General features: G+C 45.4%; 2 protein-coding genes across 4 annotated transcripts; both read right to left on the bottom strand.

Annotated features, from left to right (window-relative positions):
- Positions 1-2,227: 2,227 nt before the first annotated feature.
- Positions 2,228-8,253, bottom strand: tm2d3 (TM2 domain containing 3). Of its 2 annotated transcripts, XM_027021602.3 has the most exons (6): positions 8,104-8,253; positions 7,557-7,661; positions 7,297-7,457; positions 6,866-7,040; positions 4,557-4,632; positions 2,228-3,308 (listed from the first exon to the last, which is right to left on the bottom strand). In XM_027021602.3, exons 1-6 carry the CDS (start codon positions 8,210-8,212, stop codon positions 3,143-3,145), a joined length of 792 nt encoding a protein of 263 aa, XP_026877403.2. In that variant the 5' UTR covers positions 8,213-8,253; the 3' UTR covers positions 2,228-3,142. The 2 variants fall into 2 exon arrangements, with proteins under 2 accessions (XP_026877403.2, XP_081572298.1); XM_081716172.1 differs by lacking the exon at positions 4,557-4,632.
- Positions 8,254-8,491: 238 nt separating this feature from the next.
- tars3 (threonyl-tRNA synthetase 3) lies at positions 8,492-18,223 on the bottom strand. Of its 2 annotated transcripts, XM_027020071.3 has the most exons (19): positions 17,843-18,222; positions 17,489-17,578; positions 16,763-16,950; positions 16,213-16,336; positions 15,568-15,692; positions 15,183-15,300; positions 14,998-15,062; positions 14,698-14,776; positions 14,296-14,442; positions 12,464-12,562; positions 11,867-12,033; positions 11,391-11,553; positions 10,965-11,102; positions 10,769-10,846; positions 10,573-10,673; positions 10,293-10,397; positions 10,030-10,102; positions 9,630-9,744; positions 8,492-9,291 (listed from the first exon to the last, which is right to left on the bottom strand). In XM_027020071.3, the coding sequence occupies exons 1-19, from the start codon at positions 18,182-18,184 to the stop codon at positions 9,143-9,145; spliced, it is 2,466 nt and encodes an 821-aa protein (XP_026875872.2). In that variant the 5' UTR covers positions 18,185-18,222; the 3' UTR covers positions 8,492-9,142. The 2 variants fall into 2 exon arrangements, with proteins under 2 accessions (XP_026875872.2, XP_026875880.2); XM_027020079.3 differs by lacking the exon at positions 12,464-12,562 and having other exon boundaries at positions 17,843-18,223.
- Positions 18,224-18,235: the final 12 nt, after the last annotated feature.

Below are 18,235 nucleotides of genomic sequence, written 5' to 3'. Positions count from 1 at the left end.
ATGGATATGGGGCCTTTGGGCTGGTTTTCACTAACTGTGGTGCAGAACACGCTACTGGACCGAGATCGCAGTGCTTTTTTAAAACCTCTGTTACAGTAGCCATCACCATCCTTTCAGTGCCTAAAGTTCTGACCCGGGCCAAGGTTCCCTTTCCCTATTGGCAATGGTGCTCTGCGCATCTTTTTTTCCTCATTGCTTATTTTGTGGTATATTTTGTAATCTGAAGTCAATTAAGTTTGGTCAGTGATGGAAGGAAACTTAAGTTTTGCTACTTCAGTGGTGTCACAGTGCAAACCCACAAAGCAGAAGGATGTCTTGGCTGTCGAAAATGTTGGCAGGTGTAATTTGCTAGGCTACAGAAGGCATTGCTGGTGCTAATGCTTTGCCCCATGTTGCTTTAAGTATAGCTTAGGTTAAAAATTGAGCCAAAGAAAAACTCCCCATCAAGCCTGTAAGAGCTTTTCCCGGCTTCTGAATCTGAAACACCGTGTATGTTTACATGGTGCTGTATGTAAACAAGTGCAGTGGTTTTTGGTTTTAGTTCCATATCCAAGCACATAGTCCCCATAACTTTCATTTCTAATCTACTCCATAACCAAAACAAAAAGGCTCTCCATAAAGCTGTGCAGATTTAATGTTTTCCATATATTATATAAACTGGATCAATTTTTTTTTTTTTTGCTGTTGTGAAACCTGGAATGTATTCTCCACCTACAAGGTCCACAGAAGCCTTTATTTCTCCACCTGTAAGGAAGTGGTAGAATAACTGCTGTCTGGGGTAGGTGCAGAGAAAAGAGGGGTTTGGGGCTTTATCCTGGGGCAAGCTGAGGCAAATTCTGCTGATTGGTTCTTCCTTGTAACTCCACCCCCCAGGCCTCCACATGAGGCTACTCATACCACATCTGCTACTGGCTGGACTCTGGTTCCCAAGCAAACTGGTTTGTCCTAAGATGAGTTCAGTATAACTGTTCAAACCAACTCCTTAAGTTCAAGTGTTTCCTTAAATTCAGCCAAAGTTGGCTCACTAACCAATGAATTCACGTGGGTGTGTGTGTTTGTGTTACCCTCTCACTTTCCTTACTGAGTGCTGGGTTTAGCTCTGAGATGTGAGCGAGGTACAGGCTTGGATCAGAGGCTGGCAACATATAGTGTGAGTGCACCAGCATGTGGGAAAAAAGTGTGGGTGGACTGGTGTTATACTGACCCTACATTGCAACAGAGAACATGTATATATACACACACACACACACACAAAATACTGGGAAATGAAGAAACAATGCTTCCAGTTGTCAAACTGGTGAATAATTTCTCCAATCACCCTGACAGCAGTCTGATGTACCTAATGAAACCTACACTGAGATCCCAACATTGGGATTGGTGAGCAAAAGCCTGAGTTATGAAGTGAGCAAAGCTTTGTCTTTCACCTAAACAAACACCAAAAAAGACATTTTTATAGTTTCATTTTATGTTATCACTGACCCAGAAACAGGCTTCTGAACCGCCTGACTTTTGGAAAGCCCATAAAGGGAAACATTTACTAATGGAAGTTCACTTTATTCAGACCTCAGAGAGGTCAACATGTGTTACGTGGGCTGTGCGGAGGAGGCGGAACGAGAACTGCTTCCCGCTGTGCGACGTAGGCCCACCTGCGTCAGACGTGGGATCACTGGTGTCGGAGCGCTGGAGGGGGGCCGGCTAGCGACAGTGGCGGACGGCTGTGAAGCGCTGAAGCGTGCGGCGAACGTCCTGGTAAAGGGACGTGGAGTTCATTCTAGCGCTCACTGCCATCGTCGCTTTCCAGATAACATCCAGACCAGCAGGCTTGATCCACAAATAAAAGGGGCCACAGTAAACCGAGCACCTTAATCGCGGTAGAGGCAGTTAACATCACGTCTGTTTCAAAGCCAAATATATAGACCTGTGCTTCATGAAATTCAGAGTACTTGGGAAGCTCAGAGAATATTAATAGGGTTACGAAAGCACGAAAAGCAGGTTTCGGCCCACAGGTTTTCGGCGCACACACAAACACGCACCCTATAAGATTTGGCTGCCTTTGGTCTTTCTTATTTTATCATCATGATTTAATTCATGAAGAAGTTTAATCTGTAGCTGGAAACCAAGCCTGTAAAACTGCTTAATCTGACGGTCCAGAGAAACACGACCAGACATTTCACAGGTCAGAGCTCTATTACGTGAACAGCCACAAGAGGACTCCATTTCACAGGACTACCTTGTTTTGCAGGTTTGCACGATTTATTTGTAATCTCTCCTTCCCTGGTCATGCATCATGGGAGTGGTAAGGTCTTCAAAACCTGATTGGACAGTGAGTATACGGGAACCATGAAACCCAATGGCCTTGCTGACGCCACACAAACCGACAGTGGTGACGGAAGGGTTCCTATAACCATATCCTGTTTGAGCGCTTAACGAAAGCCAAACAAGCAAACGAATGATACATAACGGCACAAACGTGATGACAGTCTATACAAATTTATCACAACACACCGTTTTTATATACAGTTGTGATGCTACACTGCGTGGTGAAATACACAAGTGACATCTTTAGGGAAGTCCTGTTCCTTCTCAGCATAAAAAGACTTGAACCACCCTCCAAAGGACTCTGCACGTCTATAAGCTACAGCGGCCAAAGGTGCGAGGGAGGGAGGGAGGTAGGGAGGGAGGGCTGCCTCTCTGTCGGGACATCGCCTCATCTCCGGGACGACACGAGGACAAAACGATCGTGGAAAGCGTCCAAGCTTCAGTCAGACTCCACCTTCTCCTTCAGGCTCCGTCTGGGGGAGGTAAAACCCCGGCACGTTGGCGGTGTGGGGCACGCGCCAGCTGCAGATGCCCTCCCCTCACACACTGCAACGCACCGCCTGTCTCGGCAGCGCCAGGAGCCAAACTCGCAGCCGCGGAGCCAGAGCTCCCCGCGCAGATGGGAATGGTGGCAGAGGGAGTGTGGATGCCCGCACACATGCCAAAAGGACTGGAAATCACGTAATCACTATGGAGCCAGCCAGGTGGGCTCTAAAAGAAACGGGGGGGGGGGGGTCCGTAATCCATAACATTGTCTTTGAACTGGCTGGGAGTGGTGACGTTTGGTCCATGGTTTGTTTTTGTCTTCTGCCGTGTCAGAGTCTTAGATGTAGAGAGAGCCATCGGCCGGCCCCACGTAACCGACAGCGATGAGCAGGACATCGATCAGGGTCCAGATGCCCAAACCTCCAAAGCTGAAGAGTTTGCCCAGCCCCTCCCTCCACTGGCCCAGATAGAACCGGTCAGCGCCGAACCCACCCAGGGTAATGCTGCAGAGAACCAGGAGACAGACACACACACACACACACACACACACACACACACACACACACACACACACACACACACACACACACACACACACACACACACACACACACACACACACACACACACACACATTTTGTCCATCAAATGGGTGAAACAAGCAAGTCTCTGCAATCCACTAACTTTCCATTCTCAGGGCCATTTACGACATAACCTTGATTGTGATACAGACAGCGTAATTATCCTGTTTTACACCGTAGCTTGTACTGCAGAAAGTGGGTGAACCCGATCAAGCCAGCTTACTCCGACAAGCCTGGCAAAGTGCCAGCAGCACATTAAGCTATCGATCAGCTGGAAGGTCGGCTGGTTTTATACCGTGCACCATTGTCTGTCTACGCGTTTGTCTTCATTATACACAGCCCAGTTCCGACTCGGAAGCTAAGCAGCCTGTCTCGGTACACGACTCTAGGGTATTCTGAGCACCTCGCTGGCACAGAGGAACATAACCCGGTTGAGGGCCCTGTAGCAGGCATCACGTCTGACGCAGATGACCCCTCCCCCCCAGGTGAGTGTCAGCAGAAGGTCCGTCTTTTTGGTTTTTGTGGCATTATAACAGAACTGACATGCTGCAGTCGACCCTGAACCCTACTCTTATGCAGCGTCTTACCCCATCGCCACTTTAAAGGAACATCTGATTACGGTTTTTTTTATTTTAGTTTTTTTAAGCAGACTAATTATTTTAGAACCTGATTAGCAATGTAATTTGCCTAGATTAGTCATAGGCTACTCAAGAATAAATACTGCATATGTTGATACATCACTGGATTTGTGTAGAATATGTCCCCAGGCCTACATAGTTAGTAAAATGACTAGGTTTTCCTGGCATTTAGTCCGTCAGATATTTTCTGCTCATGAGTCTGGTGTTGCCTTGTCTTGTGACTAATTACAAACGCTGTCTCGGCAGAGTGGAAAAGAGACGCCCCTTTTATTTCCCCACTGTCCATTGTTTGCTTATACATCTTACGTACACTCAAGAATCTCACATTTCACATCTGGCCTTGAATTAAGAGAGAAAATGGTGTATTTGGATATTATGTGGTGAGAGGCCCAGAGCCTGGAGTGGACCATAAGGGACATTTCACACAAGGCCAGGATTGATTCTTTCACTGTACAGACTCCGCCCCTCGGTAGAGAGAGGGGGAGCCCAAGCTCAGGTGAGCGCATTACCTGAGCTCAGGCGAGTGAATTACCTGAGCGTCAGCGCTGTAGACCATTTATATCCCCCAGTCCAGTTGCAGAAGAGACGCTTCTGAAATTCCCTTTGCCCTGTTCAGATAAAACAGACTCAGCCTGCGTGCCAAAGTTGCTCACACATTTGACTGATACTGCAGCAGGTCTACATAAGGGCTGTTGGTTCATCTGCACTGCAGTATTGGCCTTTGCCACACTGAGGCCTGAATGTTCAAAGATGTCAGTGTTCATCCAACTTCACTACATTTCACTGTTTCTGAGCGTTCTAACAAAATCACAGATGCCCAAGATGTTGGGTTTTGATGAATCGCATCATTCATATGTGGCAACAATTGCAACAAGCAATGGAAACATATGTAAACAACTGGACAACAATTCAGGAGTTCTTATCTTCCCAACATCAATGATTCACCAGTGTGATTTTAATATGTTGCAAGGAATTTTGCAAATGCACCATCTAGAGATAAAACTCCTTATTCCTAGTTCATATGCCCCATAGTCCTTCATGCGAGCGCTGAAGACAGACACACTGCACTCCTTACCACTTATCATTTTCAAACGTTTTACCATAAAAAGAAAAGCCGTCTTCTCCGTGCTCGTGGAGAACCTACTCGTCAGGCTGTCCCCTTTATATCAAAGGATTATATCAAAGGGCCTGCTCCCTTTATCCGGCGCCTCAACTGCCTACACTCACGGGAAGTCTACGGAACATTGCACAAAAGACAGCCACTTTTCAAATGCAGTGTTACAGCTGTAGGAGTGTACTACTACCCACACTACCTCTCTGGAACGCACCTTCAAGCTCTCGCTATGAAAACATTTGAATGATTCTTTTGTATTGTGTCTCCGGGGGACACTGCATGACAGAGTGCAGACTAAAATAGCTGCTGTATAACAGCGGGCATCGGAGCTGTGCAAGGCATTACCGGTCAACAGGTCATGTGTGCTCAGATGCACCTGACCGTCCTCTCTTCAGGTTTGCAAGAGACAAACTGGCTAACGGACCCTAGGATACGACTCCAGTGCCTTTACTTGTCCCAAATGTACAGAAAAGCAAAAGGTTCCTTGCACACATTACCTAATGCTGCCCCATGTCCTTCAACAGGTATCGGGGGTCTAACACACGCCCAGATCACGCTGCACGCACCCTGCCACCACTGTCAAAACACTCTGATCCTTACGTCAACATGATGCAAAAGGAAACTGCCATCATCCAATCAGGACGCCCCGGTGTGTGCCCATTGGAAACACACTTTCATCTTGTCCATCTCAGACAAGCCTGCTACCCAGACACTGTCTTCGGCTGCCATATCTATTGACACAAAGTCTGACAAGTGGTGCATTTCGAAATGACGCGCCAAACACGCAGTGAATTTGGACATAATCTGCCTGGCTTTCATGCTTTCACGATTCTTGCCTTTCTCCCTTGACCCCTCTGACCCACAAAATGGTCCCTGTCCAAAGGATTACTGACCTCTTTTCTCACCACTCTCCCTAATCCCTTGAAATGGTTGGGTGTCGAAAAGCTCAGGATGATGGAGGGATGCAAGAACAAACACACCCAAACAACCATCTTGGTACAGTCAACATCACTCGCTGTGCTTATTTCAGAACACGAACTGGTGCTCGATATGACTAATTTTTACTCCACACACTGTAGTCTTACTGGAATGTACCATTCATGTGAAGGTGGGAGGTCATTATAAAACTGGTAACTCAGTAGTGAATATCAGGCCTGCATTATATTTTTGTCCCATATTTTATAATTAGCCACTTGAAAACGTTGCTACAACAGACAAACCCGGAAAGTACATTTGATTCCAACATTAGACATGAATCTGTGTGTTTCTAGCCACTAGGGTTGCGAAATATGCATACTATATTATTGTTTATGGACATATTATAGCTTATACATATTTTATATGAAGTAACATATTGCAATTATATTGCTAGCTACATACTGCAATTGTGAAATGCCTTACAATATATTTAAAAAACACTGGTGTTTATGATATGTTTTGGGTGAAAAGGTTTGGTTTGATTTATATTGACCAAAATGACAGGATCATTTGAATGCCATGATTAATCAAAAGTTCCACAGAACATCTGGAACATCAGTCACCGGTCAGGATGCACACTACGCAACAGGAAATGATCCGGTTTATATGGTCACAGTATGCTCTTCTACTTACTTCCTTTTTTTAATGACTATGTAGGTATTGCAAAGACCAACACTCTGATAGTAATTAACAGACAGTATACTATGTAAGCCCCCCTGCCCACCCACAAAGAAAAGGGGAATCCACACCTAAGCAGTTGACATGATCCAGGACCTTACAGGTGGCCTTGTAGCGCTTGCGAGGGCACGCCACAGTCGTGCAGATGGTGGAGATGTTACAGCGGTACTGAGACGGATCCAGCTGCCAGCAAAACTGGCAGGCAACAGTCAGGTTAAAGGTTTTCTGTTGCCTCTTTGACCCATCCTGAGGAGACGCAACCACACAGGGCAGGGATTATTCCACAGTGGCGTAAACCAGGAAAACACTAGAATATCTGACAGAACGTCATAGTCCGTGAAGAGTATCAGCACGTCTGGATTGACGGCAAAGTACGAGCCCTCTTGAGCCAATGTAAAAAGCAATGTGAATAGACTCAAACATCTAGCTAGAAATGAAACCTTATTCATTTATTTTCATGGATAAAAAGTGAATAAATTGTGTAAATGTCGGGCACACATACCACACAGTGCACTCCAGTATTGGTGCTGCAGGTGAAATTGGTTGGCTTGCCATAACTGCAGTTGTGATGGTAGGAACAGTTGAAGCAGTCTGCTGGTAACTTACTGCACAGTCCCCCGCTAGGACATTTGGCTGTGTACTTCTCGTTGTCAACTGCGGACTCTGAAAGGACCAAAGAATGACAGATTAAAGGCACAGATACCGAGACCAATAGCAGAATTCAGCTAAATATCATACTATTTCTGGAACACAGCGACTCACTTGACGATGCTGTGGATAGACCCGGGCTGGTTTGACTCGAGCTGGCCGGAGATGTATATGTGTTGCGCGGAGGGCCTTCACCCGTATACGCGGAGCTCAAGTAACCTTTCGAACAGAAAAGAACAGCGCTATTTGGAAGCGGAACCAAAGCCAAGATATCTCAACAATGTACTAGTCCACGTCCGCCCAGATCACCTAGCTATATTTGGAAGGCAAATTTTCGTATCTTTAAAAAAAATAAAAAAAATTAAAAAAATACCCTAGCACTATTGTAGCATCAGCTAGCTTCATGCTGTTGTGAACACGCTCGTCAATCTAGTTGGATGGATGGAATGGCCACGAAATCTGTAGCTAGACGTCTTTTAGGTGAACAGTTCAGTTAATTATGAAATACAGCTTAAACACGCCGTTAACTGACAAAGATTCACGATGGCAGTTAGCTAGCCTAGACAGCATCGGCTAACGTTAGCTAGCCATCAAAGTGTGCTAAACTAGCTCGTCGACAACAGTAACAACGCTTCTTTTGTGTTTTAGTCGTCCGTCATACCACTTGCAGATCTGAAGAAAAGATCAACGAGCAGCAATGATAGAATGCCATAGGATCTCATGATGTTTCGTCCCCTTTCAAAGCCCCTCGTCAAGCCATTAGCCATCATTCAGAGTTCAGAACACGCTTCCGGGAACCATACGTCACCAAGCAACCATTGGCCGCTGCTATATAGAGATCTTATTTATTTATTTATATTTTGATATTTCTAAGCGGATTTTTTTCATGGTAAACTACAAAACATTCAGTGTCGTTTGATGGTTTCTCACGCGATATATTTCGCTTCTGTGGTTTAAGAAAAGTCCTTATTTGCATTTTTTTCTTCATATGCGCTCTCTCACTCGCTCACGCACAACTACCCCCTACATACTGAAGCAGGATAAAGTCACGGGTTTCACCATTTATTTCATGAACATCGTTCATAATGTCACGCAAGTTAAGCTTCCATTTAAGAGAACATTCCATTTACGAAATAACAGACCTTTACGTTCTTTTATGGAAACATTTAGTGCATTTCAAAAAATCATCACTGGCAGGACATTCAGTCAATATCTTCCGCGTTCACAAGCCTTCAAGTGAAATGTTACTTTACCACATCGCTTTCCCACTCGCCCAGTAATGGTCTGGTACGTTCCAGTGGAATAATTCTGCCTTGATAAACATTTTCTAATCATCACAACTCCACTACTCTGTTCCACTTAAACATGACCTACAATTCCCACTTTGCCCTGTCCTTTCTGCCTCACCACAGCTCTCTTTAACCCTAATCCCAACCCCAGACACAAAAAAGATCCTACTCACTCACAGAAAACAAGACTGAGCCGATAAATCAAAACTCTTCATCATGTCTTCTATTCATCCCAATAGATGTTACTGAATAATCAAAAAATTCATAATACAGGTTAAACAGAATCAAAATTAATTTAAAATAAAAATTTGCAGAGCCCTTCATTGTTGATTTTTCCTAGAAATGCAAGTAGCTGTTGGAAGTGTGAGTAGGTTCATCTTTTTGGAATTGGGATCTGGTCCATGTCTGGGATCAGAACACCTCCTCAGCGTTCCTGCACCGGGACTGTCTGAGGAGCATGAGGCGGGCCAGGACCTCAGGCACAGTCAGCTCGCCGTGGATTCCGTTGTCCCTAGTGCGCACGTTCACGCTGTTAGTCATCTTCTCCTTCTCACCCACCACTGCCAAGGACAACATCAAGTCGGGGGAGAAAAAAAAAACAAACCAAAACAAACAGTTAGTTGTTAGTCATGGTGGTTGATCTACAAGAACAACAGCTGCCCCGACAGCAAAGCACAATTCCCTCTTCAAAGGGCCTGAAGATTCATTCATGGGGCAAGGACATGAATGCAGAAAACATGTGAAGTGGCTTTTCATCTAATCACACACACACACACACACACACACACACACACACACACACACACACACACACACACACACAGCACCTAGCAGTCTGTCAGACAGCATTCCTGCTCAAATGATGGATGTTTTGTAGTGAAATCAAGTGCGGGCGTACCCAAAATGAAGTTGTACTGGGCTAGCTGGGCGTTGCGGATTTTCTTGTTCAGAAGGCAGCTGGCGTCGAGGTCCACGTCCGCCATGAAGCCTGCCTCCACGAACTGCTTACACACCTGCAGAGGGGCAGGGCCTTCCGTAGTGAGTCACACAACAGCACCTGGGCCCACATTCTAGGCCCACATGGCTTAAAATGCAGAAATTACAAGGTGATGAAAGACCAGGCGTCTTAACCAAAAAGGTCTGAGACATGCACCTTTAAATTCAGGTACCAAAAGTGATTTCGCTTGACGAGGATTGGGTTTCTTCTGTGTTGGTGACCCATAATGCATTTAGATAAAGTGTAATAAACAAACAAACAAACAAATAAATAAATATTAGAGCATGACGGAGCAGCCTACTTTACTGGCATATTCCTCAAGGGACGGATTAACAGGCACCACCATCACCTGATGGGGAGACAGCCACAGTGGCCTGAGAAAAAGGGAGGAGTCCAAATTAGAAGACAAAGCTATGTTTGTTTACGCATGTTCTATATGAACACAGGTACTTAATTAACACACAATAATGAGTTAACAGCCTGGCCTATATATTATACTCAGTACTTATACTCAGTACTTCTGCTGTGTTGTGCTGCATGAATGAGAGGGTATTATTACTGTACCATTTTCCAGCGTAGTTCTCAGTAAGGATGGCGATCATTCTCTCTACAGAGCCCAGGATTGCACGGTGGATTATAACAGGCCTGGCTCTGTCATCCCCGTCTTTCCTGCGAGGGAGCACACACATCACAGCGTTCGTTCATGGGAATGCGGTTTAACGGTAACGCACTGCAAATAGATGGCGCGCATAATCCTAGAAACAGCAGCAGATTGAAGGCAGCGTGAGTAATTCGCGAGTCTGACTGTGCTACCACTGTGGGCGGGTCTTGGACACTTCCTCACCCGACATATGTCAAGCTGAATCGAATAGGCAGCTGGAAGTCCAGCTGAATGGTGGCACATTGGTGGTAGCGCCCGATGGCATCCTTAATCTTGATGTCAATCTGTAGAGCCAAAAATGGGAACGTTTGAAGTTTCTAAAATGCAATGGTTCATAATTCACGGCAGTTCCACGAAACAGAAATTTCTGCAGACCAACCTTTGGGCCATAAAAAGCGCCATCTCCTGGGTTCAGCTTCCACGGTTCACCAAATTCATTCAGGCTGTTCTCCAGTTGCTGCAAAATACACAGGAAAATCCAAACGTCTTCTAGAGTAGAACTTCAGTAACTTCAATTTCCTGATTCTAAAATTACCTAGAATAATCCTAGATTAGGGCCTTGGTGAGAACAGTACCTCCTCAGCCTCGTTCCAGAGGGTGATGTCGCCAAGGAATTTCTCAGGGCGGGTGGACAGGTGCAGCTGGAAGGAGAAGCCAAACACATCGTATACGCAGCGGAGGAAGTCCAGACAACCCTTCATCTCGGACTCAATCTGGAAGCAGAGCAGCAGATTAAATAATCCCAGAGGGACTGGTTTAATCCCATTTTATGTTCCTCCCCAGCATCTAGGTCAGAACACCTTCTGATGGGAAAGCAGTAACATACCATGGGGAGATGTACTTAGTGGATCTATAAATGAAATGAAATGTTCAACTCACTTCATAATCAGAATGGTTACATGCATGTTTTAAAACATCTTTTCCCATTTCTGAACAGCGCATGTGTGTTAATTCCACAATTGAATGCACATGAATTCCAGAGCCATACTTGATTGGCATACCTGCTCCACGGTACAGAAGATATGTGCGTCATCCTGTTGGAAGCGGCGGACCCGGGTGAGTCCCGTGAGCGTCCCGGAGAGCTCGTTACGATGCAGCACACCAAAGTCAGCAAGCCTCAGGGGCAACTCGCGCCAAGATCGCGGCCGATGACTGAACATTAGACTGGGGGGGGGGGGTAATTTGTAAATTTTATTTTATTCTATATTATATTTATCTAGCAAAGTAGTATGTCAGTCAATCAATCAATCAATATACACAAAAACACATGACACTCACAGATATGTAATATTGGATAATGTTCCTCAATAAATAAATGATTTGTCTCATGTTTGATTTGGTTCTCTTTATCTACTTTTGGGACTTGTGTGACATTCTGATAAAGTTTTAGGTCACATTTATGCAGAAATAGAGAAACTTGTAAAGGGTTCAAATCTTTCAAGCACCACACACACAATCACACACACATAGAACATACCAGTGCCCTGGGCAGTTCATGGGCTTGAGGGCGAAGACGTCCTGCTCTACAGGGAAGGAGAACATGTTCTCACTGTAGTGCTGCCAGTGGCCTGACGTCTCCCACAGTTTGCTGTTGTAGATGTTGGGGGATGCCACTTCCTGGAAACCTCTCCTCCAGTACTCCTCCTGGGTGGACAGCACAGATACACATGACAAGAAGGGGTCACGCTAAGAAGAACCTGCCCAAGCTCAAAGACATGTTAACTACAGAGCAGAACTTGCTGGAAGAAAACCACATAGCGAGGACTTATTACCCCCAGGAGGGTGTAAACACAGTCACATAAATTTACACATTTTCATAAGGGCCAATCAGTTAATCCCAATGCCTTTATTGTTGCAGTAATAAAAAGAAAATTCTACAAATGTATTAAAACTGCTAAGTATAAAATCTAAAATATGATATGTGGACAAGCACTTTTCTTTGTAAATGTTGCTCTTGCATAAAAGACAACACCTACATGTTAGAAAAGATAGCCGTCTAGTGTGGCAGGTTGCAGACTTCGTTAGTATTTGGTGTGGTAGGTGCTAGATTCCATAAGTGTGTAGAAAGTCTTACCCTGATGAACTCGGTGAGCGTGTTGTAAATGTAGGCACCACGGGGTAAGAAAAAACAGCTGCCAGGACTCAGATCATGGAAAAAGAACAGCTCCTGGTCCTGAATCATACGCGAGAGAGAGGAGGGAAGAAGAATCTGGAGTGAACAACCCCTCATGTTCTCAGTTGGAGGACGTGATGTGCTACAGCTTTTCATCTCCATGGGGGACTGAAGTGACACACAGCATAAAATCTGCTGTGAATTCATAAGACAACCTGTCCCCAGACCCCTCCAAACTCCGAAAAGCCTGAACGTATGGCCCCTGGCCGAACAGAGCAAATAATTCAGCTCTCCATAGTCTTCTGTGGTGGAGTGGCTGAAAGCCATCCTTGTGTGTGTGCGCGGGCGTGTATAATATTATATATGTGTGAATATATGAGAGAGAGCGAGAGAGAGAGAGAGAGAGAGAGAAAAACATGAAGCCGTCTCTTAGAGAACCAGCTGGTCATCACACGATCAGGGGAGCATATCAATCACACTTTAATTGAGAACGTGACATAAGCAATGTCTTCGATTTTCACATGTCTTCTTCACCGAGATGCACAGGAGTGAAGATCTGCTCTATGCATTATGTCTCAAGTTAGGAACTTTGTAATACAGTACCTTGTATGAGGTTATGCTTGCTTCTTTTATTTGATGCAAACATAAGAGCAAAGCTACTGATACTGAAAATAAAACTTACATTTCAAGTAAAAACGCAGATTAAAATTAAAATTGAAATCAGATTTTGGATGGTAAATGTATATTTTCAGTGCAGTATGATTGTGTGCAGGATCAAGGCAGAAAGACGAAAGATCTCCTGGAGGCGGTTGGCCTCCATTTGAGTGACAGCTTGGCTACACCCACTTTTAGCACAAGCGAGAGGGCGTGTTGAGGTCTAGGGAGAAAAACAGCCTTAATCACTGGCTCTAAATTAGACTTCTAAGCAAAGGCAAAAGCCAAACAGCAAATTCAGTTGCAAACTCCCAGCTATATCACAATTGGCTCAATCAAATCCATAAATCTGGGAATGAACTTCTAATCAAATCGCACCTTTGTTATCCGGGTTTACCCAAGACCTGGAAACAGTAGCAGTGGACCTAATTTTTTCAGGCAAATGAAGTCGTCTCCCATGTTCCTTGAAGGACACAGTGACTGTCCCCTTTCTCTTCCCCAGACAAAGCCAGTTTTCTAGCTTTTGAAGATTCCTTATACTGAGCCACAGTTCTTGGCTGCAACCTCATGAATACCAACTGTGGTGGTCTTTACCACTACGCAAACGTGTGGGGCCCCAGAGATCGGGGGGGCCCTGCTGGCTGGAAAATAAATAAATAAATAAAACACATTTATATTTTTAGCACTGTTTGACACTAAAGAGATATCGTAACACACTAGCTAGTTAATCGGGAATCTTGAACGCAACCATGAAACGCTCAAATCCCAACGACGCCCTAAAGAGAAAGAAAATTAAGGAAAAGAAACCAGGGTGTTCAGTTCTGTGAGGAGATGGGTAAAGATTGTATAAGATCGGTAAAAAAAAGTGTCTTTGCTCGGGGCCCCAGAAATACAGAATCCATCCCTGAATACCAAGCATGGTTGCTCAGATCCATCTTATTTCTCTGTGGAAGTACCAAGTGGAAGAAAGTGAAATCATTCCTGACACTTCCTGTGCTGTTGTGGAGATGAAAGACCCTAAACAAGCCAGTCCCATATGAACGCATCCGTGATGAGACGGTTTGATGCTCGTGTGGCACCACTGCCTCCTGGGAAGTGTATACTCTGTTGTGGCCGGTTCGCACTTGGTCTCGGCTCACCTTTCCGATTTTGCGGTGGTCTCGGTTCTTGGCCTCTTCCTGAAATCGCTCCCACTCTTTGAGCATCTTGCTATCTGGGAACGAGATCCCGTAGATGCGCTGGAGCGTCTCCATGTCTGCACGACCTTCCCAGTATGTGGAAGAGTTCTACAAATGCACAAAAGGGGAACGTCAGGGTTAGCCAAGCTAAATGGTACCCCACACGGACCCGAAGCAAGTTTGACTTCCATACAAAACAAATGACACTTTGCTCTCAGTCATGCTACAAACACATTGCAAATAAATCATAGACAAATATTAATTGCAGGAATGATTTGTTGAACAGAGTCAGATCTTTCAGTGGGGCTTTATGGCAGAAACTGGGTCGTCATCGTGGACGTACGACTTGAAAGGTCGACATACCTTGTAGACCTTCAGTGCTTTGATCTTGCCTGTATGTCGCACGTGTGGACCTCGACACAAATCGATGAGGGGACCACATCTGGAGTACAGTCAGAGGAGGCCAGTAAGGACCAGACCAGGCTATTCTCAAGAATACAGCAGCAATGCTAATTATTGAGTAAGCAACTACACCTCTCACTAGTTAGCATTAGCCGTTAGCCTTAGTTAACCTCAAATGTTCACCAACGAGTAGCTCGTGTGAAAAGATAAAAGCTCCTCTCATCAGATCACTGCAGCTTTCTCTGGTGCTGGTGGATTTACCTGTACACGGTAGTGGTGGGGGTGCTCACTTTCTCATTCAGGATACGACATTTAAACTTGTTATACTGGAAACCAAGAGTCAGCGTCACACAGAAACAAGGTTCTTAACTAGATTACTGCAGCACACACAAAAACACTTCATATAAGATGTACTTTTAGTGTAGGCATAACAGGGCTTATCTTACCTTGAACATCTCCAGTAGTGTCTGCTTGCTGATCTCCAGCCTCTCAAAAGGCTGCTTGTCTTTCATGATGTTCTTGCAGATGGCTTCCAGATCACCAAACTCACCGCTTGAAACTCCTCTGGTGGAGAGAAAACCAGACACACACAGCTCACACTTTTATAGAATCACGCCACTATTAAACCAATATTAAACCAATACTTCTGACCAAATTAGTCACTTACAATTTATAACGTATAAATATATAATAAAGTAAAATATATAGAAACAAAGAAGATAATTCACAATATATAGTCTAATAAGTTGGTTTACAAATAGAAATAGTGCTTTAAAGAGAAAAAGATCTCACTGAAGGGTGAATCCTTACTTCTGCATCATCTGTACTCACCTTGGCCCATCCAGGAACATGTCGTAGTAGAAGCCGTTCTCGATAGGTGGGCCGTAACAGAGGCAGCCTCCATAGAAGCGTTCCATGGCCTCTCCCAGGACATGAGCACTGGAGTGCCAGTATACCTGCACACAGGTATGTCACAGCAGAGCTCAGACTATCCGTTACACACCTCACAAACTAGACAATATGCCACAAAGACCTACTAGTGCTTGTTACACATTAGGGTTTACCTTCATTTTGGACTTTTCTGTCCATTTACATTAGTATTTGAGCACTACACATTAATAACAGACATGCAACTGTCCAAATATCAGTTACGGCATTGGTGCATATCACATGACACAGTATGTACATTTGATTTACTGGTAACCAAACCCGGTTGACATTTCCTTCAATTCTAGGCTACGTGTGGGCTGAAAGGACAGCCCTACACACCCGCGGCCTGGGCGTCACCGCACACACCCTGGGCCATTCCCTTGCTTCTCAGCATCATATTCCACCGTTTCAACGGCTACTGTCCACCAAACAACTCCTGCTACTTGACCAAAAATATTTATGGCAACACTTTGCGAGTAACAGTAACACTTCTGACACCACTTGCGCATTTTCTGCCGGAACATTACAGCGTCATCACACACTCACGGCCCGGGCGTCTTCGTGGTCGAAACGCAGCAGTTCCAGAGAGCAGTCCTCCTCCAACGGCCGGTCCAGGTCCCACAGGTTGCCGTCCACACGGGCGATCACACAGCTGTCGGCCAGACCCTGACTGACACAGCACACATTGCTGGAACACACTTGGGGGGGAAAAAAAGGACCACCTCCAGGCCCAAAACAAGGCATGAAGTTCCCCATCAAGAGGCAGATGAAACATACTGCATAGTACTATGAAATGGTACAGTACTGTTTCAGTGGATGTAGGGTTTCTCTTAGTACTGCTGTTGTTGCCACCAAACAATGATCTGCATTTCATTCATTTAACTGGTTCACTAGGGTGCATCTTTAATGATATTTAAATTAGTAATGCTGACTTATGATTCCTGCCGCATTTACGCACGCTCATCACTATTGCTGCTGCTGCTACTACTACTAATAATAGCACCCAAATTCACAACAGCATCCATCAAGCATGTACTGGGGGCTTTACACATGCATCTATGTGAACCAGTAAGGGAACAGACTCTTAGCTGCCGACCTGATGCCACAGGCCAGCTGGTACGGGGTGCTGATCCAGGACTGCGCCTCCACATCCTGGCCATCGGGCAGTTGCACCCGGATGGGCAGGCTGTGGGCCGCCCGCTTGGACAGCAAGGTGTCGCTCTCCTTCTTCAGCCGCTCGTAGAGCTCCAGGCGCTGGGAGATGTAGCTGGGCCACGGGTGTAGCTGCATCGCGGAGGTGAAGGCAAGTGTTAGGAGAAGAGGAGTGGAACACGGCTGGCTGCACTGGGCTGGGCTGGGCTGCACTGGCTATGTGTAGTCAATGTGCATCACCCTGCCCTGCACCAACAGTCCTAGTGGTGCTAATTTTTTATAGAAAGGACTGAAGCCGTGTAGTGCAACATGCAGTCACAACACAAATATGATAACTGAAACACACATCAAACATTAAGATTATAGGTGATTAAAAAGGCTGATAATTACACACAATTATACATGACACAATTAAACAATTTATTTTTACTGTGATCTGACACCAGTTCTGCAGTTTGTAGTAATACACTGGGACAGGGACAACTGTTCCCAGGTCAGTATAAATAAGGGACACCCTAAATTCGGTCTACAAAGGGTGGCAAGTTTTACTGATGCAATACCGATGTAACATATGTATACTGTGGATCACTAACTGGCTTTTGTCCAGCTGTGCTAGGGATGAGTTTAAAAATACTCAAACTCAGAAGGAGGCTTTTCATTTTTAAAATACCTCCTCCGCTCCTCCTTCTTTGGGTTTCTGCCTCTTCTTGTGCTTGTCTGCCGTATTTCGGGCTTCTGGAGGCTTGGCTTGCGTAGCATTCTACAGTGTGCATGTCAGAACAGACAACACCAGCATGTCATCCAATGCAGTGTTTTGCATGTTTCTCATAAATAATAAATCCGTTACGTCTCAGCTCCTAAGGCTCTAATACTGTATCTAGCAGAAGTACATCCACAGACAATTATCTATCCATTTAATGTAGCTTACTTTCCCCAACTCACCCAGTACCAACTAATTCCAGTGTTGTGATATCACCGCATAATAATAAATCTAACAATTATATTCACACTTTACGAGGCAAACCTTCTGAAGCGTGCGTTCTTTCGGTTCTTTCCGCCGTGCTTCAACCACGGTCTTCTTGCCTTTCTCGCTTAAAGCTTTGTTATGTGGCTCGTGGCCTTTTTCCCCGCTGGCGTGACCGTGCGTCTCGAGCTCCAACTCCGCTCGCAGACTGCGGCGGAGGTGAACGAGCCGGTACTTCAGCTTCTCGTTCTCGCTGCGCAGGTTTCCCAGCTCGGGACTGTCAGCCAGGGCGGCGGAAACCTGCGCTCCGGACAGCCCATCGCGGAGCCGCGTTATCTCTCTGCTCAGCGCCTCGATGTGCTGCTCCTGAGCCGACAAACGTGCGGCGATGCAGTCCGCCATGTTTAAACCACACCGCGCGACAGCCGGGAGTCGTTATTTAACGGGAGCCGC

This window comes from Electrophorus electricus, chromosome 6, assembly GCF_041902795.1.
Source record: "Electrophorus electricus isolate QZ-2024a chromosome 6, ASM4190279v1, whole genome shotgun sequence".
Lineage (NCBI taxonomy): Eukaryota > Metazoa > Chordata > Actinopteri > Gymnotiformes > Gymnotidae > Electrophorus > Electrophorus electricus.
This window is presented reverse-complemented; position numbering and strand designations above follow the sequence as displayed.

Excerpts from the sequence above, each read along its gene's own strand:
- tm2d3 (XM_027021602.3), bottom strand. The coding sequence starts at position 8,212 with ATGATGGCTAATGGCTTGACGAGGGGCTTTGAAAGGGGACGAAACATC. Across the intron at positions 7,662-8,103 it reads TTTCTTCAGATCTGCAAGTG|GTTACTTGAGCTCCGCGTAT; the intron begins GTATGACGGACG and ends TCTGTTCGAAAG. Across the intron at positions 7,041-7,296 it reads ATACTGGAGTGCACTGTGTG|GATGGGTCAAAGAGGCAACA; the intron begins GTATGTGTGCCC and ends GCGTCTCCTCAG.
- tars3 (XM_027020071.3), bottom strand. The coding sequence starts at position 18,184 with ATGGCGGACTGCATCGCCGCACGTTTGTCGGCTCAGGAGCAGCACATC. Across the intron at positions 10,398-10,572 it reads TTCAGCTTGACATATGTCGG|GAAAGACGGGGATGACAGAG; the intron begins GTGAGGAAGTGT and ends GCTCCCTCGCAG. Across the intron at positions 9,745-10,029 it reads TTGAGGAATATGCCAGTAAA|GTGTGTAAGCAGTTCGTGGA; the intron begins GTAGGCTGCTCC and ends GCCCCTCTGCAG.